General features: G+C 38.4%; 1 protein-coding gene across 4 annotated transcripts in view; it reads right to left on the reverse strand.

The window, feature by feature from the left end:
* SMARCC1 (SWI/SNF related, matrix associated, actin dependent regulator of chromatin subfamily c member 1) overlaps positions 1-26,194 on the reverse strand; it is a 179,948-nt gene that overhangs the window by 110,123 nt on the left and 43,631 nt on the right. For all 4 annotated transcript variants that reach the window (XM_067754182.1, XM_067754181.1, XM_067754184.1 and 1 more), the window contains exons 7-10: positions 20,894-20,963; positions 17,515-17,590; positions 3,069-3,194; positions 768-889 (exon numbers count right to left, since the gene is read on the reverse strand). In XM_067754182.1, coding sequence (XP_067610283.1) covers positions 768-889; positions 3,069-3,194; positions 17,515-17,590; positions 20,894-20,963 — 394 coding nt within the window. The remainder of the gene's footprint in view (positions 1-767; positions 890-3,068; positions 3,195-17,514; positions 17,591-20,893; positions 20,964-26,194) is intronic.

Below are 26,194 nucleotides of genomic sequence, written 5' to 3' on the forward strand. Positions count from 1 at the left end.
AGTGGTTAAGATTTCGCCTTCCAATGCAGGGGGTGTGGGGTCGATCCTTAGTAGGGGAGCTAGGATCCCACGTGCCTCCCCACCAAAAAAAACAAAGACATAAAACAGAAGCAATATTGTAACAAATCCAATAAAGACTTTAAAAATGGTCCACATCAAAAAAAAAGTCTAAAATATGTTTTGAGCTAGACAACCCTGAAATTATTAACTATCTACTTAGTACATAATCATAAAATTATTATTTACTGTCTACCATTTATAGGCATCTACTTCAGGCCAGGCACTGTGCAAGGTCTTTAAAGTCTCACTTAATCCTCACAACAACCTATTCAATAGAAACCAAAATCTCTACTCAAGCAAGATTCACTAAGTACAAACGTGACTTACTGAATAAGGCACTACACTGCTGCAATTTGCAGAATATGGAGCAGACAGAGGTTCAACTCCTCTATAAGTCATTTGGATCATGTAGGGAACAGGTGGTAAAACTGGAGAAAGACAGTAACTCGTGAATATAATTTCTTAAATTCCTTACCAACCACACTTCTCAATACAAACATTGATACAGAAAAAACGTTCTATTCAGAGATAGAAATGTATAAAATTGACATAAGATGCCCATAAGATAACATCCCATAACAAGATGAGCTATCAAAGCAAAGACTTCCAACCAAGTCAAAGTAAGACAAACGTCCAATGTAAATGTAAAAATCTGCAAAGTTCTTTAGTCTGTTTCAGTGCCTTCTGAATCATGCTGCAGTTCTTACCCTTTCTTCCCGCTCTTCTTCCGGGATTCTGTGGGTGTGGGAGGTGGAGGGGAAGGTGAATGTTTCCTCTTTCGAGCATTAGCTGATGCTTTTCTATCTCTTCTCTCTGGACTTCTGACTGGCTAGGAAGAAGTAAATGGAAGTAAATATCGGCTAGCTTTGCTGACTCCTCAGTTTCTACAAACCCTTGTCCAAAGGTGAGTTTTCACAAAGATAATACCAAACACAAGTGCGCAGAGGAAATGAAAGGCACAACATTAAGCATCCTCGACCATAAGCAGTCAGGAGACTTTCCCTGACCTTCCAGGTGATGCACCATCAATGGATATATTAGAACCATCCCACAGGTATTCAAACTATGCTACAAAACAGACATGCCCAAACCCCTCACAACTAAAAACTGTTCCTGCTCAAATTCTGTGTTCCCAGGTGGGAAAAGCATTTTCAATAACCACTGGAAAAATATGAAACACATGCTATTAAATTAATGAAATACAAAGACTGGCTGAATGATCTTGTGAAAATGTACCAGAAACTACTCCTAGTTCATCATTAAAAGGAATATAAGAGAAAATGACTCAAAAGAGGTAAAATTTTACAAGACTGCATCTTATGATTTAAAAGTCAACCCACAGGGGCTTCCCTGGTGGCGCAGTGGTTGGGAGTCTGCCTGCCGATGCAGGGGACACGGGTTCGTGCCCCGGTCCGGGAAGATCCCACATGCCGTGGAGCGGCTGGGCCCGTGAGCCATGGCCGCTGAGCCTGTGCGTCCGGAGCCTGTGTTCTGCAACGGGAGAGGCCACAACAGTGAGGCCCGCGTACCGCAAGAACAAAACAAAACAAAAAAAAGTCAACCCACAGGTGTAAAACTATCCCTATCTGCAGATGACATGATCTTATATATGGATAACCCCAAGGAATCCACAAAAAAACTATTAGAGCTAATAAACAAGTTCAGCATAGTTGCAGGCCATACATCAATATACAAAAGTCAGCCTGTAGATGATAAATTTAATACCAATTTAATAAAACAGACCATAATAAAGAAAATACACCTAAAATGATCCACAGTATTGCATCTGAGGTTGAAAAACGAATCAGAGATTAAAACATCAATTAGACATTAATGATTGGGACTTCTCTGGTGGCGCCGTGGTTAAGAATCCGCCTGCCAATGCAGGGAACACGGGTTTGAGCTCTGGTCCAGGAAGATCTCACATGCCGCGGAACAATTAAGCCCGTGTGCCACAACTACTGAGCCCGTGTGCTCCAACTACTGAAGCCAGCGCACCTAGAGCCTGTGCTCCACAACAAGAGAAGCCACCACAATGAGAAGCCTGTGCGCCACAACGAAGCATAGCCCCCACTCGCCGCAATGAGAGAAAGCCCACACGCAGCAACGAAGACCCAACGCAGGCAAAAAAAAAAAATATCCAAAGCAAATAGGGATGAACTAAAAATAAAAAGATATGAAAAAGACTCAGTTTTTAAATATTTTTCTTAAAGATAAAGAATATATGGTGTGTGACAGACTTTTAGTAAGAAAGTCTTGGGGCTGAAAATAGGTATGAAAGAACTACACTTTCTAAATTATTGGTTAAAAGTATATGCCTCAAAGATTTTTTTCAAAAAACTAAAAAACAAAACCAAAAGCAAAAATCTTAAGTGTCCCCAATGAAAAAAGACTTCCGGAATCACAGGTATCTACCTGAAGCTGTCATAACCCAACACTAACACATCTAAGCCTTCTCAGTCTCAAGTCTTCCTCTAGTGACACACCTACCTCCCAACTTGTGACTTATAACAAAACATGGATAAATATTTAAATGATTGGGCTTCTTAAAGGATTAAAGAGTATTAAATGTCAAGTCCCCCTACCTGAAAAAAGGACTGAACTGTAACTATGAGACCTTTAAGGCCTATACTTTATACTAACTACTATATGTTCCTTAACAAAGCTATTAAAAAATATTAAAACTAAATCAGTTTTCCCTTGGAAAATGAAGAGCTAAGTTAAATTACCCCATGATGACATTTGGCTCACAAAATTAATACTCAGATCTAGAGAACAAAATCAGTTGTACTACCTTGCACACTGCATGGGCCACTTTAAATCTTAATGACCCTCTGAGATTCTCATGCCCCTTTTTGGGGGATGCCAGCTCCTGAGATGGTTGTTATGGCCATTTAGTAACTTTTACATATACTTGATGGCTGACAGTTTATTAATGAAGATTTGATAACATTCAGGCCAAGAAAGAAGAAAACACCAAGTGAGAAAAATGGTGCCAAACCAAATACCTCTTCATTCTTTGTTGAAATTCGCTGACGAAAACTCACGGGCTTCCTGTTCTCATCCACCTCATAATCCTCCTCATTCATCCATTCATTGAAAACATCAGTGTCCAAAATCCATTTTGCATGAACCTAAAGTCACATCAAAGCATGAATATCTACATAAATAATAAATCACTACAGTTTTTAAAGTATTCAAAATGAAAGTAGCTGATTTATTACACTCAAAGCCTCAACTGCATAGAACAGTTTAAAAATACGACTATTAGTGACATATGAGTGGCAATTTTACCACTTCAATTTTCATTCCATGTCTTTTACTGAGTAAACAGTAAAAAAGCATGACTGGTTTTGTGTAGGCTTTGATAACCAAGACCCTGAAATTGGATAATCATGTCATCTTTTTTATTTCAGTTTTATTTAGGTGTAAATGAAAAATAAAACTGATTTTAAGATTTTTATTTAAGGTGTACGTTGTGATTTGATATACATACACATTGTGAAAGGATTCACCCCCCCCAGCAAATTAATACATCCATCCCCTCACATATTTATCTTGTGTGCGTGTGCACGCGTGTGCACACGAGAACACTTAGGTCTACTCTCTTAGCAAATTTCAACTTTACAGTACAGTGTTATCAACTTTTGTCACATTTGACATTAGCTCCTCAGACCTAATTTATCTTATAGCTGAAAACTGGTACCCTTTTACCAACCGTTTCCTATTTCTCCTACCCCCCAATCCCTGGCAACCACTTTTCTACAGTTTCTAGGAGTTTGACTTTTTTTTTTTCTTTAAAGATTCCACATATAAGTGACACCATGCAGTACTTGTATTTCTCTACCTGGCTTATTTCACTAATCCGTGGCATCTTCATCTTCACAAAAATCAGTGACAGAAACATTCAAAGGCAAAAGGCCAAAGTAAATCATTGCTTTAGGCATAAAGAATGTCTCTAGGTTTATACATTCGATAACATTCTAAGAAATGATGAAAGAGGACATTTACTGACATGTTGCCCAGCCCTGTCAAGTACACATGGTGCTCTAAAGAGGCCTTTCAGGGACAGCCAAGGTTGGGACAGGGTGGAGAAGTGAGAGTCAGATTTGGGGTTCTTCCCAGTCCTTTACATGGCCACTTCTTTTTTTTTTTTTTTTTTTGTTAACGTTTCTAAGAATAAAAGGAAGGGTTCTCTGGATGTCATATAGATACACATGTAGATACGGATATATATAGATATTTAAACCACAGCCCTAGCCTCTATAATACTTCTATTTATTCAACAGTATTTCTCAAAGTGAGCACAATTGGAATTGGGGACTAGACTTCTTTCCTGTGTGGGACTGCTGTTCAGTCATGGGTGTGTGTGTGTGTGTGTGTGTGTGTGTGTGTGTGTGTGTGTGTGTGTTGCAATTAAGGGACTGCTGTTCAGTCATGGGTGGTGTGTTGCAATTAACATGCCCAGTCATGGGTGGGGTGTGTGTGTGTGTGTGTGTGTGTGTGTGTGTGCGCGCGTGCGCTGCAATTAAGGGACTGCTGTTCAGTCATGGGTGGTGTGTGGGTGTGTGGGTGTGTTGCAATTAACATGCCCAGTCAAGAATCATTAAAATACTAACATGAGAGCAAAGAGAGAAAAAGAGAGCAGCAACTACAGCTATGAAGCCTTCAGGAACTAAAAACCTACAACATAGCAATCACTGAGACTATATGGACTTGCCAATAAAAATATTTTGTCAATCTAAGCTCCCCACTGCTCCCCCCTTGCATTTTTTTAAAAAAAGGAAACATTACTACATTGGTTGTTAAGGATATTGCCTGAATGATATACTGCTTTAAGAATGACATCGACCTGACTACATGCCTCTTTTCCTCCCAAAACTAGAGCTACACAGTAACAAACACAAAATTAATACCCGTCAAGGAGAATATAAGACCTTAAATAATGTAACTCGAAAAGACTCCTATATGTATAAATTATGAGAATGGGATATATAAATAGAGCATGAGAAACCTTAAGCTAATTAGAGAAAAAAATCTATTTAAAGGCATGACTATGTTCAAGAAAAGGGTAAATTAATTCAGTGATGTAATTAATTGCAGAAAAATTTAATTCAGTAATTAATTCAGAAAAATTTATGTCACAGCATTTGAAAACATAATAGTCTTTTCCAAATTGTTCATAAGTATGTATATATTTTAAAAGTAGAGCTGAATATTCACATTGTACATTCTTTACTATCCAGAAGACCTTGAGAGAATTCTCTTGAGAAAGTATGTTAGGACAGTATGGACAACTAATAATCATTTGTGCCAGGCACTCTGCTGAACACCTTACATATAATATGATCTTGTTTAATCCCGCTAAGCAAGGCAGGTTAGTCTCTCCAGTTTTCCAAATCAGCAAACTGGGGCACAGAGTGTCAGCAAGCTGCCCAGTTACTTACCTACCAAGAGGCAAAGCTTTGCACGGAGTTCTGCCTAAGCTCTTATGCCACTATGCTCTATTACCTGTCTCACAAAAACACCTTAGGGTCAGAATAATATAATAGGTTGTGCAACCTTCAGCAAAATTATCTAACTTCTATAACCCAGTTTCCTTACCTATGAAATGATACGATGGTAAACTCTGCTATCAAGCCCAGTCCTAAACTTCTGACAACTATAATCTTCAACATAGTATGTTTCTAAAAATCCTTTCGTAATACTTGACAATGTTATATGGCTCACAAGTCATACAGTTTATCCCTTTAATCAACATTTTTTTCCAAGTAACAACTTAACTGTTTGACTAGACAGATGTCTAGATTTGACTACACACAAAGATATATGTTTGAAACTGCTAGACAATGTTGGAGGCTCAGTAGTTCTAACATCAGAGAGCACAGTTCACATTTTTTTCAAGTTTTCAATGAGAACAGATTGAACAAGTAACCTCTCAGATTACATTTAAAGGTAGTTTTTGTTGTTTAAAATCATCTCCCCTGATATGGGAACATATGTATAACTGATTCACTTTGTTATAAAGCAGAAACTAACACACCATTGTAAAGCAATTATACCCCAATAAAGATGTTAAAAAAAAAAATCATCTTCCCTGAAGATAATGGGACAATACAAATATAGCAAGAATTGGTATGCTTTTTTGGGGGGGGCGGGGGGGAAGGGTCAGATACTAAATATTTTAGGCTTGCAAGCCATACGTTCTCTGTCTCTACTCAACTCTGCTGCTATAGTGTGCAATCAGCCACAGAAAATACATAAATGAATGGGTTTGGTGGTGATCTAATACAATTTTATATACAAAAACAGGTGGCTATAATTTGCCAACCCTTGTAAAAGGAAAAGTAGTTTTATCCACTGACACTCCATATATGAGGTTTAACAGAGAAAAAATTTTCCAAAAATATACATTAATTACTATATGATCATTCTGAGACGATCAATGAAATGTGAAGAAAATTATACAACTTAACCGAAAGAGATATAAAAGACCTAAATAAATTGGGAGATAAATTGCCTCCACAAATTGAGAGGCTCAGTATTGTAAAGATGTCAGTTTTCTCCAAGTTGTTCTACAGATTAAATTTAATTCGAATCAAAATCCCAATGAGTTTGTTTAATATGGACCTTAACAAGCTGATTCTAAACTTTACACAAAACAGCAAAGACCCAAAAGACTCCTGAAGAAAAAAGTGGGAGTACTCAAGTCAAAACAAATAACTAATAAAACTTTATAATAGAGTCAAGAAACAAATCACGACATACATAAAAATTTACTTTTAACAGAAATGGCTTGGATCAGTGGGGAGAGAAATCCAGCTTTAATATTTTTCCACCTTGAAACTATAGCTGATCTAACACCATATGGGGAAATTTTTTTTTCCCCTACATTATAACATGTTTAAAAATTAATTCCAGGTAGATTAAAGATCTTTATATATTAAAGGCAAAACTAAAGAATTTTTAAAGATGATTTAAGAAAATGTCGTGATGACCTTGGGATAGAAAACAAAAAGATAAGCTACTAGGAAAACTATGTTTTTAATTTTTATTTTGTAATAAATTTATTTATTTGATTTTATTTTTTATTTTTGGCTGCGTTGGGTCTTCGTTGCTGCACATGGGGGCTTTCTCTAGTAGCGACAAGCGGGGGCTACTCTTAGTTGCGGTGCGCTGGTTTCTCATTACAGTGGCTTCTCTTGTTGCGGAGCACGGGCTCTAGGCACGTGAGCTTCAGTAGTTGTGGCACGTGGGCTCAGTAGCTGTCGCTGGCAGGCTCTAGAGAGCAGGCTCAGTAGTTGTGGCACACGGGGTTAGCTGCTCCGCAGTATGTGGGATCTTCCCAGACCAGGGCTCGAACCTGTGTCCCCTCCACTGGCAGGCGGATTCTTAACCACTGCACCACCAGGGAAGCCCAGAAAACCTATTTTTAACACAGGTAACTGATGATGTAACCACGCCTGTTAGTATGCATAATATCTAAAGAACACCCACAAAGAAAAAGACAACGCAATGGAAAAAAAAAAGCAAAAGGTGGAAACGAGCACTTCATAGAGGAAGAAACACCAAAGGTCAAAGAATTCATGAAAAGATGGCAAAGCTATTTGGTAATAAGAGAAATACAAGTTAAAACCCTAAAGAAACACCACTTCACATCCAGTAGATAGGTAAATATCACTAAGTCAGAATACACCAAGCAGGCCTTCCCTGGTGGCGCAGTGGTTGAGAATCCACCCGCCAGTGCAGGGGACACAGGTTCGATCCCTGGTCTGGGAAGATCCCACATGTTGTGGAGCAACTAAGCCCGTGCACCACAACTACTGAGCCTGTGCTCTAGAGCTCATGAGCCACAACTACTGAGCCTGTGTGCCGCAACTACTGAAGCCCGCACGCCTAGAGCCCATGCTCCACAACGAGAGAAGCCACCACAATGAGAAGCCTGTGCACTGCAATGAAGAGTAGCCCCCGCTCGCTGCAACTAGAGAAAGCCCGCACACAGCAACGAAGACCGAACACAGCCAAAAATAAATAAATAAAATAAATTGGAAAAAAAAAAAAGAATATACCAAGCACTGTCCATGATACAGAGCATCCAGAAAACTTATACACCCTTAGCAAAATAAATTTTTACAACCATCTGGAAACAACATGGCATTGTTTAGAAAAAGTGAATGTTTGCATTCCCTAAGATCCAGTAATTCCATTATGAACAAACACAAAAGATGTATGTTCAGGAAAATTCATAGTAGCATTTTTCATAGTACATTAAAGTAGAAACTACCACACCCACCCACATTACAATAGATATATTGTGACATATGCATACACGAGATTACTTGTACTGCTATATACTATAGATGAATGATGCTGAACAAAAAGGCAAGTCACGAAAAAATACAATATGATTACACTGATATTAAAGCTTTTTAAATGTAAAAACTAAAACAGGATTTGTGTAGTTTTGTGTGTGTGTGTGCGTGTGTGGTAAAACTGCATAAAAAAGACAAGCCAAACATTCAGAATAACGGTTAGCTCTGAGTGGGCAGGCCAAAGGATGAACATGGAATGCTTCAATGGTAATGGTAATGTTCTTTTTTGAGAGTGGCAAGTACACAGGTGTTTTTTAAAACTGTGATCTGTTTTTATTATTCATATTTAATAAATGTTAATATCCACAATTTAACATTTTAAATTAAGTGCTAACTTTCTCATAGCAATCACATTTCCTCTAGAACAACAAAACAATACATAAGCATTGTTTTATACAGTAATAGAGAAACTAAAATCCCAGTTCAAATTTTCTGACTAAAGACATGCTTAGTTAGCTCCTTTTCTCTAGGTTTCAGGGATAAGATCTTCAAGCATTAAAAAGTATTATACTAGGATTATATTCTCTTGAAGGTAAAATAAAAATGCAAGTTCAAGAAGAAAAATAAAGTATATAACACACTTGACTTTTAACGAAAAGCATATCCATTTATTCTTAAAAAGGATAACAGTGAGCACAAATTGCAATTTAGATTTCATAGGATACATTAAGAAAAAGTATTTAAATATAATAAATTAATTTTAAAAAGATAACCAACAAGGACCTACTGTATAGCACAGGGAACTCTGCTCAATATTATGTGGCAGCCTGGATGGGAGGGGAGTCTGGGGGAGAATGGATACATGTATATATGTATGGTTAAGTCTCTTTGCTGTGCACCTGAAACTATCACAACATTGTTAATCGGCTATATTCCAATATAAACTAAAAAGTTAAAAAAAATTTTTTTTAATTTAGTTTGTAAATACAAACATAAAAGCAAAAAAATAAACAAACATGAAAGATTCCACATACTCAGTAACTATTTAAATATCTAGTGAATAATTTTATATGTTAACTAAACATAAAAGGAAGTAGGGGACTTCCCTGGTGGTCCAGTGGTTAAAAATCCACCTTCCAATGCAGGGAACGTGGGTTCAATCCCTGGTCAGGGAACTAAGATCCTACATGCTGCGGGGCAACTAACCCCATGCACTGCAACTACTGAGCACGTGAGCCACAACTAGATAGCCAGCAGGCTGCAACTACAGAACCCATGCTCTCTGGAGCTTGCGAGCCACAACTAGAGAGAAGCCCACATGTCGCAACAAAAGATCCCACATGTTGCAATACAGATGTCACATGCCACAACTAAGACCCGACACAGCCAAAAATAAGATAAATATATTGTTTTTAAAAGTAAATAGTTCCTAATTTTGCTTTCTTGGACATACATGATCAACAAAGTTTGAAAACCACTGATTTAAAGTATTTGTAACTGCTTTTATTGCAGGGTGGGCATTCTTTAGCTAATGTATTTTCCTTTAAAAGTCATTCTAGGGACTTCCCTGGTGACACATGGTTAAGAATCCGCTTGCCAATGCAGGGGACATGGGTTCTAGCCCTGGCCTGGGAAGATCCCACATGCCGCGGAGCAGCTAAGCCCGTGCACCACAACTACTGAGCCTGTGCCCTAGAGCCCACGAGCCACAACTACTGAGCCCATGTGCCACAACTACTGAAGCCTGCTCGCCTGGAGCCCGTGCTCCGCAACAAGAGAAGCCACTGCAATGAGAAGCATGCACCTGCAACGAAGAGTGGCCTCCGCTTGCCTCAACTAGAGAAAGCCCGCACGCAGCAACAAAGACCCAAGGCAGCCAAATAAATAAACAAATAATTTTTTTAAAAAAGTCATTCTATTTTCCTAAAAACAAGACAAAGAAATGCTACCAGTTTCCTCATTCCTTATAAGAATTTGTCATTCCAATAAACTATACCCAGGAATCAGGGGGAGAGTGTGTGTGAAAATCACAGAAACATCACACAAGGGAACAATTGTTGCACTGGCACTCTAAATGAGGATTCAGCACTTATTTGTAACCCATACATGGAGACACAAAAAGAATGGTTAAAAATTTTTCTGTAGTCTACACGTCAAGTAAAAAGTTTATTTCTAACAAAGAAAGGCCGGATTTTAAAAGTTAACATTTTCCGGACTTCCCCGGTGGCATGGCGGTTAAGAACCCACCTGCCAATGCAGGGGACACGGGTTCGAGGCCTGGTCTGGGAAGATCCCACATGCCGCGGAGCAACTAAGCCCGTGCGCCACAACTACTGAGCCCGCGTGCCACAACTACTGAGCCCGCAAGCCACAAATACTGAGGCTGTGTGCCTAGAGCCCATGCTCTGCAACAAGAGAAGCCATCTCAATAAGAAGCCCGCGCACCGCAACGAAGAGTAGCCCCTGCTCGCTTCAACTAGAGAAAGCCCGCATGCAGCAATGGAAACCCAACATAGCCAAAAAAATTAATTAATTTTAAAAAAAAAGAAAACAATGTCTCTATGTGTATAACTGGGTCCCTTTGCTGTACAGTAGAGATTGGCACAACACTGTAAATCAACTATACTTCAATTCAAAACTACAAAAAAAACCCCACCATAACTAAAGTAAAAAATACAACTAAATATTTGCAATATACTCTAAACATTTAAATAACTTTTATTACTCTAGGAGACAACAGAAAAAACTAACTGAAAAATGAGAAAAAAATTTTTTAAAAAAACCATTAAAGGGCTTCCCTGGTGGCGCAGTGGTTGAGAGTCCGCCTGCCGATGCAGGGGACACGGGTTCGTGCCCCGGTCCGGGAAGATCCCACATGCCGCAGAGCGGCTGGGCCCGTGAGCCATGGCCGCTGAGCCTGCGCGTCCGGAGCCTGTGCTCCGCAACGGGAGAGGCCACAACAGTGAGAGGCCCGCGTACCGCAAAAAAAAAAAAAAAAAAAGACCCTTGAAAATATAAAAAGATGTTCAACTTCACTTCACTCACAAAAAGAGATACCAAATTAAAATTAACATGGATACCATTTCTCACATATCAGGATTTGCAAAAATTCAAACGCTTGACGCCACTCTCTTGGTGAGGCCATGAGGGAAGAGGCACTCTGGCTTCACTGTTTACAAGAATTCAAAACCGTGCAGACTCCCATGGTAGAGGCACGAATCTAACAAAACTATGTATTTTAATTTACTCCTCAACACAGCAACTCTAATTTTAGAAATTTACCTTGAGCATCCACCTTAAAGAAATAAGACAATGCATACGGCACAAGGTTATTTATCGCAGTTTTGTCTGCAATTCTAAAATAATGGCAACTATTCACATTTCCAAGTATAATGGAGCACTGTGAAGGTATGACCACCAAGAGTTTCCAGGAAAGATTAAGCAGAAAAGGCAAAGTATAAAAGAGGGAAATAAAAAAATATGCAAACACCTACATGTTTTGGCAAAAAGAAACACAGGAAGGATAAGCCAGAAAACAGTAAGTTTATTCTACAAGGAATGGGGAGATGGGAATAGAATGAACTCATGAGGAAGTATACATTTTTTGGAAGCATACATTTTTTGAAAGCACATTAGAATTCTACATATTCAAAATATAAAACTGGGGAGATCCCTGGTGGTCCAGTGGTAAAGAATCTGACTTACAATGCAGGTGACGCGGGTTTGATCACTGGTCAGGAAACTAAGATCCCACATGTCGCGGGGCAACTAAGCCCGTATGCCACAACTACTGAGCTCATGCACCTCAACTAGAGCCCGCGTGCCACAAATTACAGAGTCCATGCGCTCTGGAACCCACACGCCACAACTACAGGGCCCACGTGCCTGTGTGCCACAACTAGAGAAGAGAAAACCCGCACGCCACTAGAGAGAAGCCCACACACAACGAAGCGCCTGCGCTCCGCAATGGTGACCCTGCGTGTGGCAACTAAGACCTGACTCAGGCAAATAAATAATAAATAAATCTTAAAAAATAAATATATATAAAATTAAATCAGCTTGGATGGGAAGAGGGAGAGGAAACACCAAAACTGAAAACAAACTGAAAGAAATAAACCTTTAACAATACTTCAAATAAGTAAAAACCACACTGAAGGGAGGGGAAAAAACGTTCATCCAGGTAACTCACGAACACACTATTTGCCAATATATAATACACCCTCAGTCTTGGTCAGGGCTAGGGGAGCAGGAGAACCACAAACATATCTTGAACTCTTTTAGTACTTTTGTTTATGATAGTGGCAGGGGCAAAGCAATTCTGAAACTAATTTGAACGTATTCATAAACGTGTTGATGCTGGGAGCCAAGATTCTTACTCTCAGAAGAAGAGACATATAAATATGGAGTAGAGGAGGGCAAAAAGGAACACTGTGGGGACAGATTAGAACTGGAGGTATCATTATGGCCTCATTATTTCTAAAATATATATATTATGTGTATATGCACGTATATGTGTACTCAACTACTGTCTGCATTTGAATTTACAGATACATAATAGCTCTGAATAGAAAGGACCTAGAAGCAAAGATACTTCAGTAGCACTGAGCATACCTGTACCCAGATCTTGGTCTCTAATACCTTCTCCTACTGAAAGAAATGAGAGCGCCTCAGAGAAACACCTGATTCTAGGCATGAGGAATGGAAGGTACTAAATGAACCTGGAACATCCTACTACGCCCTAAAGGAGGTGCTCAAAAATGACAAGTGCTTGTCACAAGGATCACAAGCCAAGGACTTCCCTGGTGGTCAAGCGGTTAAAACTTCGCCTTACAATGCAGGGGGTGCGGGTTCAATCCCTGGTCGGGGAGCTAAGATCCCACATGCCTCATGGCCAAAAAAACCAAAACATAAAACAGAAGCAATACTGTAACAAATTCAATAAAGACTTTAAAAATGGTCCACATCAAAAAAATCTTAAAAAAAAAAACCAACAAGGATGACAAGCCAGCCTGAAGGGGCTCCCAGTGGCCAAATATGAAACAACTTCAGCACAAAATACTGAAGTAATGAATTATTGAGCACTGAAAAATTACAATTCCATGAATTCACACTGACAACAGACAAATAAATAAGTAAAAGAGGGAAAAGGAAGGGCTCTTGCTTACAGAACTCTGAAAGCCAACTGGTAAATGTGGAGGGAAGGGCTGGAGTGGAAAAGTATTGCTGTGTAATCATCAAAGAAAAGACTGGTTCAGGCAAGAATTCTAAGTGGATGCTAAACCTGGGTGACAGAGAGAGGATTTTGATGAGAAGGAGGATATCTCCATGGTCTAAAGAATCTTTCACAAATTGTTTATAAGTTGCAAATGGAGGGGAAAAGTAACCATACAGTGGAGCCATCACAGAACACCTTAACTGGGTGATTAAGATCACCAGTGAGGAGGGACTTCCCTGGTGGTCCAGTGGTTAAGACTCCATGCTCCCAATGTACAGGGCCTGGGTTCAATCCCTAGCCTGGGAACTAAATACCACATGCCGCAACTAAGAGTTCACATGCCACAACTAAAGGTCCCACATGACACAACGAAGATCCCACGTGCTGCAACTAAGGCCTGGCACAGCCAAATAAATAAATATATTTTTTTAAAAAAAAAAAAAAGATCACGGGCTTCCCTGGTGGCGCAGTGGTTGAGAGTCCGCCTGCCGATGCAGGGGACACGGGTTTGTGCCCCGGTCAGGGAAGATCCCACATGCCGCAGAGCGGCTGGGCCCGTGAGCCTTGGCCGCTGGGCCTGGGCGTCCGGAGCCTGTGCTCCACAACGGGAGAGGCCACAGCAGTGGGAGGCCCACATACTGAAAAAAAAAAAAAAAAAAAAAAAAAAAACTACGAACAATAAATGCTGGAGAGGATGTGGAGAAAAGGGAACCCTCCTACACGGTGGGTAGGAATGTAAATTGGTACAGCCACAGTACAGAACAGTATGGAGGTTCCTTAAAAAACCAGAAATAGAACTACCATATGATCTAGCAATCCCACTCCTGGGCATATATCCAGAGAAAACCATAATTTGAAAAGATGTATGTACCCCAATATTCATTGCAGCACTATTCACAACAGCCAGGACATGGAAGCAATGAAATGTTCATTGACGGAGAAATGGATAAAGAAGATGTGGTACATACATACAATGGAATACTACTCAGCCATAAAAAAGAATGAAATAATGCCATTCGCAGCAACATGGATGGATCTAGAGATTTTCATACTGAGTGAAGTAAGTCAGTGAGAAAGACAAACATATCATATGATATCACTTATATGTGGAATCTAAAAAAATGGTACAAATGAACCTATTCAGAAATAGAGTCACAGATACAGAAAACAAACTTATGGTTACCAAGGGGAAAGTGGGGGGATAAATTGGGAGATTGCTATTGACATATACACACTACTATATATAAAACAGAAAACTAATAAGAACTTACTGTATAGCACAGGGAACTTTACTCAATACTCCGTAATGGCCTATATGGGAACAGAGTCTAAAAAGAGTAGATATATGTCTATGTATAACTGATTCACTTTGCTGTACAGCAGAAACTAACACAACATTGTAAATCAACAATACTCCAATAAAAATTAAAAATTACTGGGTCAAGTGGCAACACTGGAATATGGATAGTAGACTAAAATATTGTGTCAATGTTAAATTTAATGAACTTGATTACTGTGCTTATGTATGAGAATTTCTTATCCTAGTAAACACACACTTATTGGAGTAAAGGCCCATTATATATGCATCTTTATCTCAAATGATTCAGAAAAAACATATTTATAAACAGATATAGACTATAAATGATAAATCAAAATGGGAGTGAAATGGTAACAGGCAAATCTAGATAAAGGGTATATAGGTATGCCATGTACTATTCTTTTTCTTGCAACTTTTCTGTAAGTTTGAAGTTATTTACAAATAAAGTGTTTAAAAAAAAAAAGACTAATTTTGGTTAATCCCATTTTCCTCATATGGAATCTAAAGCTCAAAGGCTGTCTTTCTGAAAGTCACACAAATTAGAAATAGGTTGAACCAGGTCTAAAATCTAACATTTTGATCCAATTTAAGTGCTCCTTACATGATACAGAAGTCAATAAAGATCATGTAAAATCACCCATGGAAAGGAGCAGAGCTCCCTGTAAAAATACTGATTCCGGGACTGGGATGGGAAAATTACAAAGGAGTTTGGGGGGCTTCCCTGGTGGCGCAGTGGTTAAGAATCTGCCTACTAATGCAGGGGACACGGGTTCAAGCCGTGGTCTGGGAAGATCCCACATGCCGTGGAGCAACTAAGCCTGTGCAACACAACTACTGAGCCTGCGCTCTAGAGCCCGCGAGCCACAACTGCTGAAGCCCGTGCACCTGGAGCCCGAGGAGAAGCCCACACACTGCAACAAAAAGTAGCCCCCGCTCACCGCAACTAGACAAAGCCCGCGCGCAGCAACGAAGACCCAACGCAGCCAAATATAAACAAAAATTAAATAAATTAATTTAAAAAAAAAAAAGGAGTTTGGAACATCTTTTTGTGTCAGAAAGTAGGAGATATGCAAAAATGCATCAAATAATGCCAAAAGGTCACAGGAGGCGGCTTAAAGTCGTTCCCACTGGCCAAATTTAGATAATTCATCAAAATGAAGAATGGTAGTAATGTCACTGCTGTGTGAATGCATAGACCACAGACACACATAAAGGGAGAAGGGAAAGCTTGTCCCTGCTGCAAAATGCCAACTGCAAGCACAGATGGAATGGATAGAATTAGAAAAGCACCAGTAATAACTTAATTCAGTCACAGAAATTACTAATGGATGAGCAAACCTTCAGACACAAATTCAATGAAGAAAAGTATATTTGTGTAGTCTCAAAGTATTTCCCTATAAAATATTTTAAATGTCAATGAGAAAAATGGTAATGTTACAGTGGGAAAACCAGGCAGACAGTACCTTCACAAATGATCAAAGTATGAGCCATAATGGGAAAAATGGATAATATGAGGCTGCCAATATGATGCACTGAGAAGGACACAATATTAGTTATGGAGTACTGCAGCCAAAAATACATAGCCTGAATATAAGGAAATACATGAACTAAAATTCAGGGACATTCTAAAACAACAACTGACCTATATACTTCTAAAATGCCAGTGTCATAGAAGAAAAAAGAAGGGCTGAAAGTTCCAGATTAAAGTAGACTAAAGAAATGTGACAACTAAATGCAGTGTGTGATCCTGAACTGGATCCTGGATCAGGGGAAAAACTAAGTATAAAGCTTATTATATCAGTGGGACAACTGGTGAAGATGTAATATGGGCCCTGTATCAGGTAATAAATTATTTAAATAATTAACAACAGGGGGGACTTCTCTGGTGGTACAGTGGTTAAGACTCTGCACTCCCAATGCAGGGGGCCCAGTTTCAATGCCTGGTCAGGGAACTAGATCCCACACGCATGCTGCTAACTAAGAGTTTGCATTCCACAACTAAGAAGCTCACATGCCTCAACTAAGGAGCCCACAGGCCACAACTGAGGAGCCCACCTGCTGCAACTAAGGACCCCGAGTGCTGCAACTAAGGAGCCCACGAGCCACAACTAAGACCTGGTGCAACCAAATAAACATGAATATATAAATATTTTTTAAAGATAGTAACAACGGGAATCTGGAATAAGAGTATAAAACAGTACTTTGTTTTGTATTATTCCTGCACTTTCAAAATTATTTCCACGTTAAAAGTTGAAACCATTATAATAGAAATGATTCGTAAGAGAAGTCTGTATCATAATAAAAGCCACGAAGGCACTGCTTCCAGCCTTCCTAAATGACATCATCAACGATGTTCAACTCCACTCCTAACACTCTCAACTTTCTCAAACCACAATCTAACTTTCCTTTGGGGTCTCCTCAAACATCACTGCAGATATCTGATCTAAGACCTGGATAATGAGGTCTTCGACCATAGGTATCTCTTAATAGTATGACAAGAAAGGAAGAATCATCGTTCTGTATCTCTTTAAAACACTGCTGTTGAGAACAGCTAAGAAGGGCTATTAAGTTATGTAAGAATAAATTTTGTTTTAAAAAGGATCTTTCACCTTCCATGGCTTTTCTGGAATTGGTGGATCTTCAATTTCCACATCAACATCATTACTATGGACCCAAGTATCATAGCTGTAAAGAAAATGAAAAAAGGAAAAACAAATTAGAACCCAAATTCATTCACGGAAAAGACTTTGATCAAGAGGTAAAAATACATTTTAAAAATGCTATTAGGATCCAGTAATAACAAATTATCACATACTTTTGTCTCTAACACTCTGACAAGAAATCTCTTCTGCAGAGGTCTACAGTAACCTTCACGTCGTAAAACCCAAAGTTTAAAAGCCTCAGTCCACAGAATTTCAACATGTTGATCACTCCTCAAAGCATTTCCCTTATTTGTCCTCTAAGACAGTACTATCATCTGGCATTCCTTCTAGTCACAAGCCTCTCTCTTCAGTCTCCACTGCCAGTTTCTCCTCTCCTACCAAACCTCTTCAACACTGGAAGGCCCCAAGTTTCAGTTTTTGGAACAATCCTCTGACCTATTCATCCTCTTGATCATCATCTCATGCAGTTCTATGCCTTCAAACATATACTGATGACTTGAAATCTCATACCTGCCCTATTCTCTGAATTCTGCACTCATAAATTCAACTGCCAATTCCACATCTCTCATTACATGTCTAATAAAGCTTTCAAACCCAATATTGATACACTCAAAATTCAACATATAATGCCATCCCAACTCAAACAATATGATCTAGCCAATCATCCTCCTCTCAGGAAATGCCAATTCCACTTTTCCAGTTGTTCTGGCCAAAATACTTGCAAGATATCCTTGACTTCACTCTGAATTACATCCTATAATCAAACTATCAACAACTTCTACCACTTCCACCTTCAAAATATGTTTAGGATCTATATAACTTCCATGTTGACCCAAAGGCCCTGGGAGTCCATTTTTCACATAGCAACCAGAGCAATCCTTTAAAAAACTAAGTCCAACTGTTCAAAACCTTCCAGCTCCCACCGAACTCAGAGTTAAAAGTCAAAATCCGTACAGTGGTTTGCCAAGGCTTCATGATCTGGTCCTATGACCTCATCTCCTAGTACTCTCCCCTCACTCATGTTTTATTCGACCCACCTGGGTTTTAGTGGTACGCTTTGACTATCAGATGGTGGCCACATCATGCCCTTTACATATGCTCCTCATTACCCAGATATCCATCTAGCTCACTCCCTCCTATCTTCACATGTCTTTGCTCAATGGTTCTCTTTATCAGTGAAATCCAGCTCACTGATATAAATCACTCCCCCTACTCCACAATTTTGAAATAAGCATAAAATTACCTACCAAATTAAAATTTTATCAATGCTCCTATACTGGCCAATAAATTATTATAAAGCTAAGTGATATCTAAATGAAATATAAGTATAGTAACAAGCATTGGCTTCCTTTAGCCACTTCTCAGAAGTCAGCTGAAAAGCATTTGGAACAAGTACAGCTCAACAGACCTATTAACAGCACTCTGGTAAGTTTTCTAGGAACATTTAAACATGAGTTGGAGAAAAAAAGTTCCTTTGCCAATTAATTAACTATTCCAGGTAAAGACTGCAATGGTGAGTAAAAAAAATTAAAAACCTTATATTCTTTAAGTCTTGACAAGAAAATGTTACAATAAGAAGTGAGGGCACAAACTATAGTTAAGAAAGTGAACTAACAAGGCCCCTTGAGAAGGCAGCACATGAGCCAGCCATTATAGTTTATTTGATACATAAACAAAAGGCTAGCAAACAAGCTAACATGTCTTATAACGTGTTACTATAAAATTCATCTCAATCCTATACTTTATGTAGTTTGTCATAAATTCGAGTTTCCATCGAAGTGTTTCAAAGGCAAGCTGAGTTCCTGTAATAGTTCCTATGATACTGAAAAGTTTGTTTTAATAGTGCCATGAATACCTAAAGCCTCGAAATAAGAAATGTTCTCTAGAAAGTATTTACTTAAATATTACTAATTAAAAAAAAATGTTAGTTCATGTAAAGTGGTCAATTATGGTTCAAAAAAGGTTGATAAGCAAGCTGACTTGATTTGGTTCTAATTAACTCAACTTGTATGAAAACTGTGAATATATTCTTAAAAATTTGAAGATATCTAAAGACATATTTCTTCCTCAAAAAATATATTTATAAGTAAAATAAAGTCACTCAAATAGATTAACTTCAAAACAACACATAACCAGACATTATATGTCTCCTGATGAAGAACACACACCTATGCAAGTCTTGTTCCTTCCCTAAACTGAAATAGATTCTGATCAACTCCAGAGAATGGAGAAACATGTTCAAATACACCACAGTGATGCCATAAAAAATTCCACACTGTGGTAAACTCTGCAGGACAAACAACCTGGTTTCTTAAGTAATACACTGTAAGGCGGGGTGGGCTTCCCCACAGGGAGAACCTATAAACTGAAAAATACTTAAGAAACATATCAACTAATCACAAGATGTGTTTAAATTCTAATTCCAACAAATACCAATCTTATCAATCAATCAAATATATCATATGACAACAGTGACTTGATATTTGACATTAAGGAATTCTGTTAATTTTTTTAGGTTTGACAGTGGTATTGTGCTTATTTTTTTTAATGAGTCCTTATCTTTCAGAAATACATACTGAAATATTTATTATTGAAATATTGAAATGATATGTTTGGGATTTGCTTCCAAAAATATGGTAGGGCTAGAAGTGGATGTGGATACAGATGAAAGAAGACTGGTCTGACATGAAAAACCCACAACCGAGAGTCTCTCCACTTGAAAATAGTGAAATGAACACTTAAACAGCTCTACCATAGGTTTAAGAAGATGAAGTACATGAAAGGTTATCCTTATTCCTAAATGCCCCCTATGCAGGCATAATTTTCATTAAACAATAACCACCATTCTCACTGACGTTTGTTCTTGTTTATAATATTCTTTATGCATATTTAGATACTGAAACACTGTATGAGTTATGATATATACTTCATTTTAGACATAACGTAACTTCATCCATAATAGAATGGCATAGGTATTTTAAAATAAATAAATAAAATAAAACTAACCAGTCATAAAATACCCAGAAGAAAAATTCATTTCTTAAAGGAAACAAATCTAAATTAGCAGTCTAATACCATACTGAAGGACTGTTTTGGCAAACACAGCAAACATATCAGTTTAAGATAAATAAAGCCTGTGACTTCACTGAACTCCATAACTTAATAAATAAGGAAGTCAGTAAGAGAATACTCAAAAGAAGTGAGTTCAATGACTGAAACAAATCAACAAAATTGTCGCTATTCAGAAAGCGAAACTATATATAAATAACTCTGGTTTGCACTGACAAAACTCTTTATACCAGATGTAAGGACATATCAACATTACCTGTCTGGGTAAAACCCCCAATGCACTAACACCTGCTTGTCTTTTCTCATCACAGGTCTCAACCACTCTTCTGAAAGGGAAAAAGAAAAAACTTTAGTCAATCTGACAAAACAAATGCATAAACCATTACTTAGACTTAACTTTTACCTAGAGTTTTTGGTTTGCTAGTAAGCTCCTCCCCAAAATCCTTCCTCCTAATTGAATGTTATCTGCCATACTAAGGGGAAGTTTTTCAGCTGTGTATTCAGACTTACTAGATTCTAGGCCTATTATCCACCGCTCTTGACAAAGCCAACTGTCTACTTCAGTATTTAAAATATTCTCCCCTCCCATCCACCTGCCTATTTGTCTCCAGATCCATCCAAATCAGTATCACTATATTCTTTACTGCCTCATTTCCCATACAGAACCTCTCCTCCCTTTTTCTGTGAAGCTCTGCAATTACTACACATCGTTCAAGGTGTAAGTCATGCTTCATCTCCTTGATGAAAGTTTTACCAACTATTCTTTTTCCTCCAGATCCACTTTCTCTGGTGTCCTATAGCACTTTATAGTGCTACATCAAAGGTTTTCACAGTAATACTATTTTTATTATTCTTTAATGACTTCCTATCTGTTAATATAGTCCTCCCAACAAGAGTGTAAACAATATGATCACATAATGTAGATATTTTGATTTCAAGTTTCCTTACCAAAGATAGGTGCAAATTTATATAATCACATGATTCTTGTTGATTTAATCACAGTTGAATCACATCTCCATTTCAGTACTTGGGATGATTCCTTTGGTAGTCTAAATTTAGCTTAGAAAACTTGTTTCTAGTACTAAAAGGGAAATGATGAGGTAAGCCCCTTGAACCTCACATAATAGCAAGATAGAAAAACTAAGTGAAATCAGCCAAGTAAAATTGGCTTCTCATTGCCAATTTCAACATGAAATAGCCCCACCTTCACTGGCTAAAGCCATGAAGGCCACATGCCTATGCCCTTTTTTAAGTATCCAACTGCTCACCTTACTATCTTGAAAGAAATCAGGCCCTGTTCCTTAACCTGATATCCCAAGATGGCCAAGGAAAAAGTGAAAAGGCCAGTGGGCCTTTCAGAACTCGCTCTGTATAAATAAAATATACTGAGACTCTCTAGTAAGAGCTGTCTTTTACATAGAATACAAAATCTATCTCAAAGGTTGTGCAGCTTTAGGAGGTAAAGAAAAAAGAATATCTATCCTTTCTACAGCTGACTTTTATAAAGATTGTGACATTGACTGTCTTTGAAAATTTTCCCAGTAGCAGAAATAACTAAAAGTTAGAGATGTGAATTCACACTATTCCCGGAAATGACAATAAGTTACACAGAATCAGTATAAAAAAACTTAATTTTACAAGTACAATTTAGTCCAAACTCAGAATATATAAACAGCTCTTGCAACTAACAATAAAAAGACAAATAATCCAACAAAAAATAGGCAAAGGACCTGAATAGACATTTCTCCAAAGAAGATATACAAATGTCCAAAAAGCACATGCAAAGATACTTGGAATTCATTAACAATTAGAGAAACGCAAATCAAAATCACAAAGAGATACTGACACTCACTAGAAAGGCTAATATTAAAAACCAGGAAATAAAAAGTGTTGATGAGGATGTAGCAAAATTGGTATCTTCATACAATGCTGATGGGACTGTAAAATGGTACAACCACTTTGGGAAACAGGTTGGCAGTATCTCAAAATGTTTAACATAAGAGTTGCCAGTATGACTCAGCAATTCATTGTCTAGGTATAAACATAAGAGAATTGGAAACATAAGTCCACACAATAACTTGTACATAAACATAATGTCATTATTATTATAAATAAATGTCCATCAACTTTCCATTGGCTAAACAAAAGGTAGTATATTCATACAATGGAATGTTATTTGACCATAAAAGGAAATAACACACAGGAAGTGATGTCACCAAAGTGGCAAACAGGAAGGCTCAGACTTTGTTCCACCAGAGACGACTTAACAATATACTATCCAGAAAGCCCGGAAACCAATTAAGAAGTCGCACTACCCCAGGGAAGCTCAAAGTCGAGAACAGCTGCATTGAAACAGTAAGAAAAGTCATTTCATATCAACCACAATTACAATTCCCCCAAGCCAGCAGAGCTCAGCAGGATCACGAGGAAAAGCTCAGCTCTCAGCTTCTCCCTTGGGCTGAAAAGAAGAACGGATGTGTGTTCAACGTTCCTACTTTTCAGGGGGCTGCCAAGGGACTAATTTGTCTCACCTGACTTGGAACACTAATGGAATTGGCATATTTTGGATGTGCGGTGGTCACAGAGAAGAAAAAAGAGCTCAGAGGTTTACTGTAGCACCAGAGAAACACAGTGCCACAGATGGCTGGCTCAGCTTGCTGTGATGAGGAGAAAGCACACGGAACCCAACTTCTTCCTTGGCAGGGAAAAATTAGAGGGAATAAACATCCAGTGTTCTGGCTTTTAGGTGGGCTGCCCAAGGGACAGGTTTCTGTCTTAACTAACTCAGAGTGCTGATGGGGAACCAGCATACTCTGGAAGCCTGGGCACCCCAGAGATCAAAGAGGGTTCACTCAGTGGCTTGCTGCAGCAACAGCAAACTTGTGGTACAGCAGACAGACACTAGAGAGAGCAAGAGATTATAAGTTCCTGAAAGAGGAGCCAGCAAACCTCTCTAACTGAGAAATTACATACTCAAGCCCAGAAACTGTTTGAGGGATGCCAGGATCTCAAGTTGAGCTGACTGGTGAAGGTCTTCCCCTGTACAAAGCCAGACCATAAAAACTGGGAGATGTGGCTGTTTTTTCAAACGCACAAAACAAACAAAGCAGAAGGGACTTCCATGGTGGTGCAGTGGTTAAGAATCCACCTGCCAATGCAGGGAACATGGGTTCGAGCCCTGGTCCGGGAAGATCCCACATGCCATGGAGTAGCTAAGCCCGTGTGCTACAACTATTGAGGCTGCGCTCTAGAGCCCTCGAGCCACAACTACTGAGCCCGCGTGCCACAAACACTGAAGCTCGTGCACCTACAGCCGTGCTCCGCAACAAGAGAAGCCACCACAACGAGAAGCCCATGCACTGCAACGAAGACCCAATGCAGCCAACAAACAAATATATAAATAAACACAGCAGAAAATAACAAGACACAGAAAGAGAAAGGGAAAATGGCCCAATCCAAGGAATAAAATGAATCTCAAAAGCCAACCCTAAAAAAACAAAGATCTATGGATTACCTGACAAATTCAAAATAACCGTTTTAAAGAGGCTCAAGGTACTACAAGAGAACACAGTTAAACAACTAAACAAAATTAGGAAAACAATATATGAACAATATTAAGAACATCAACAAAGAGACTGAAACTATAAAAAAGAACCAAACAGAAATTCTGGAGTTGAAGAATATAATAACAAAACTGAAAAATTCTCTAGAGGCGTTCAACATCAGACCTGGCCAATCAGAAGAAATAAACAGCAAACTCAAACACTGGCCATTTGAAGATACAAGTATATGTATAACTTAATCACTTTTCTGTATACCTGAAACTAACACAACATTGTTAATCACCTATACTCCAATATAAAGGAAAAATTTTTAAAACCTGGCCATTTAAAACTATCAAGTCAGATGAACAAGAAAAAAGAATTGCAAACAGATAAGAAAACCGAAGGGACTTATCTGTCCATCTAAATAATTTATTTTGAACAAAATTTAGTCTGTTTTCCTCTTCTAAACAGTATGTCAATTTTTAAGAATTCTCTTCATTTATTTTCTTCTCTGAGGAACTACATATTCCTTCTGCTAAAACCAGTAATTCAACCTATGTTCTTAAACCAAGCCCTTTATCCCTACCAGGTCTCAACTCAACTATGTGCTTCAATTTACTTTTGCTCTGCCCAGAAATACACTGTAAAGCCACCACTGAAAGACAAAACCCAAACCGTCTGATGGGTGCCATCCTCCACTTTCTTTTCTCTGCCATAAATCCTGGGAAACCAGTGATATTCCACCAACTCTACAACTTCCTCTCATTTCCAAGTTACTGAAATTTCATTCCCAAATTATTTCCTGACTGACCAAATGCCCTGTCTTAGGCTTCACTTTGATTTCTTTGTAGAAAAATTCCACTGCCCACCTCATTTGTTCGGAAATGCTTTCCTTTCCTTATTTTCCCTTGACTGTTAAGATATGGACCATCCTGGTTTGCCACCTATCTCCTTTACTCTCCTGATATATGAATTTATCCCATCCAATGATTAACGTACCCCCTCACTCAGCAATTTAATTCAGAGCTTCCCAATGGGTCCTGTTCTCTAACCAGTCTCCAAGTATCTGATATCCCAGAAATCAGCTCCCAGGAAAATTTTCCTACTACAGCCATAGTTGCAAGCTTCTCTTCACCAAAATCATCAAAATTTGTCTACCCTCTCCCTCATTCACCAAATAAAAACAAGCCTCTTTAAACCAGACACAGGTCCTCTCACCTACCCACTTATTTCCCACTATCTAAGACACACAGCCAAACTTTGCCATTTGCTTTTCCTCAAATTTCATAATTTATTGCCTCTATGCTTTTGCTTAATTTATACCCCCTTCTAGCATGCCATACTCAAAATATTACTAATATTTTAAATGTCACCTTTTATTTTAAACTTAACTAATCTTCATAAAAGGTATACCGCATTTGCAAGGGTTTTACAACATGGTTTGTAATGTGTTGTGGCTGGTATTGTTATCATCTGCACACTTATCTAAAACAGTACCTGTACGGAGCCCAACAGAGAGCTTCATCGAGAGTCAACATTTACCTGACAGCCAGTTATTCTAAGGTAAATCCTATAGTGTGAAGAATCACATTTTACATTAAAAAATAACTTCCAATGTATTAAAATTAAAATTTAAATTCTATCTCCTAATAACTCTACTACTGATAGCAATACCAAGCAAGCATTAGTATATAGTAATCGAGGCTGTACTAAACAAAGGAGAAAAACAAAACCAGCATGAATAAGGAATCATTAAGTATCTAGATGTAACAATTACAGTTCACATCTTTTGTTAAAAGGCAATATTTTTTCCAAAAAGTTCACAACCTACATGTTTTATACCAGCCTTATTAGTGAAAAAGAGTCAGCCAGCAACAGAAGGCTATCATAAACAGCTATTCACCATCTCCATCTAGTGGAAACCGATTGCTATTACCTAACAGGATAAAATCTGAGAAACCATCAATTAAACACTGAAGGCAGAGTGAAGTTTCACACTTTGTAAAAGCATC

This window comes from Pseudorca crassidens, chromosome 10 (assembly GCF_039906515.1).
Source record: "Pseudorca crassidens isolate mPseCra1 chromosome 10, mPseCra1.hap1, whole genome shotgun sequence".
Classification (NCBI taxonomy): domain Eukaryota; kingdom Metazoa; phylum Chordata; class Mammalia; order Artiodactyla; family Delphinidae; genus Pseudorca; species Pseudorca crassidens.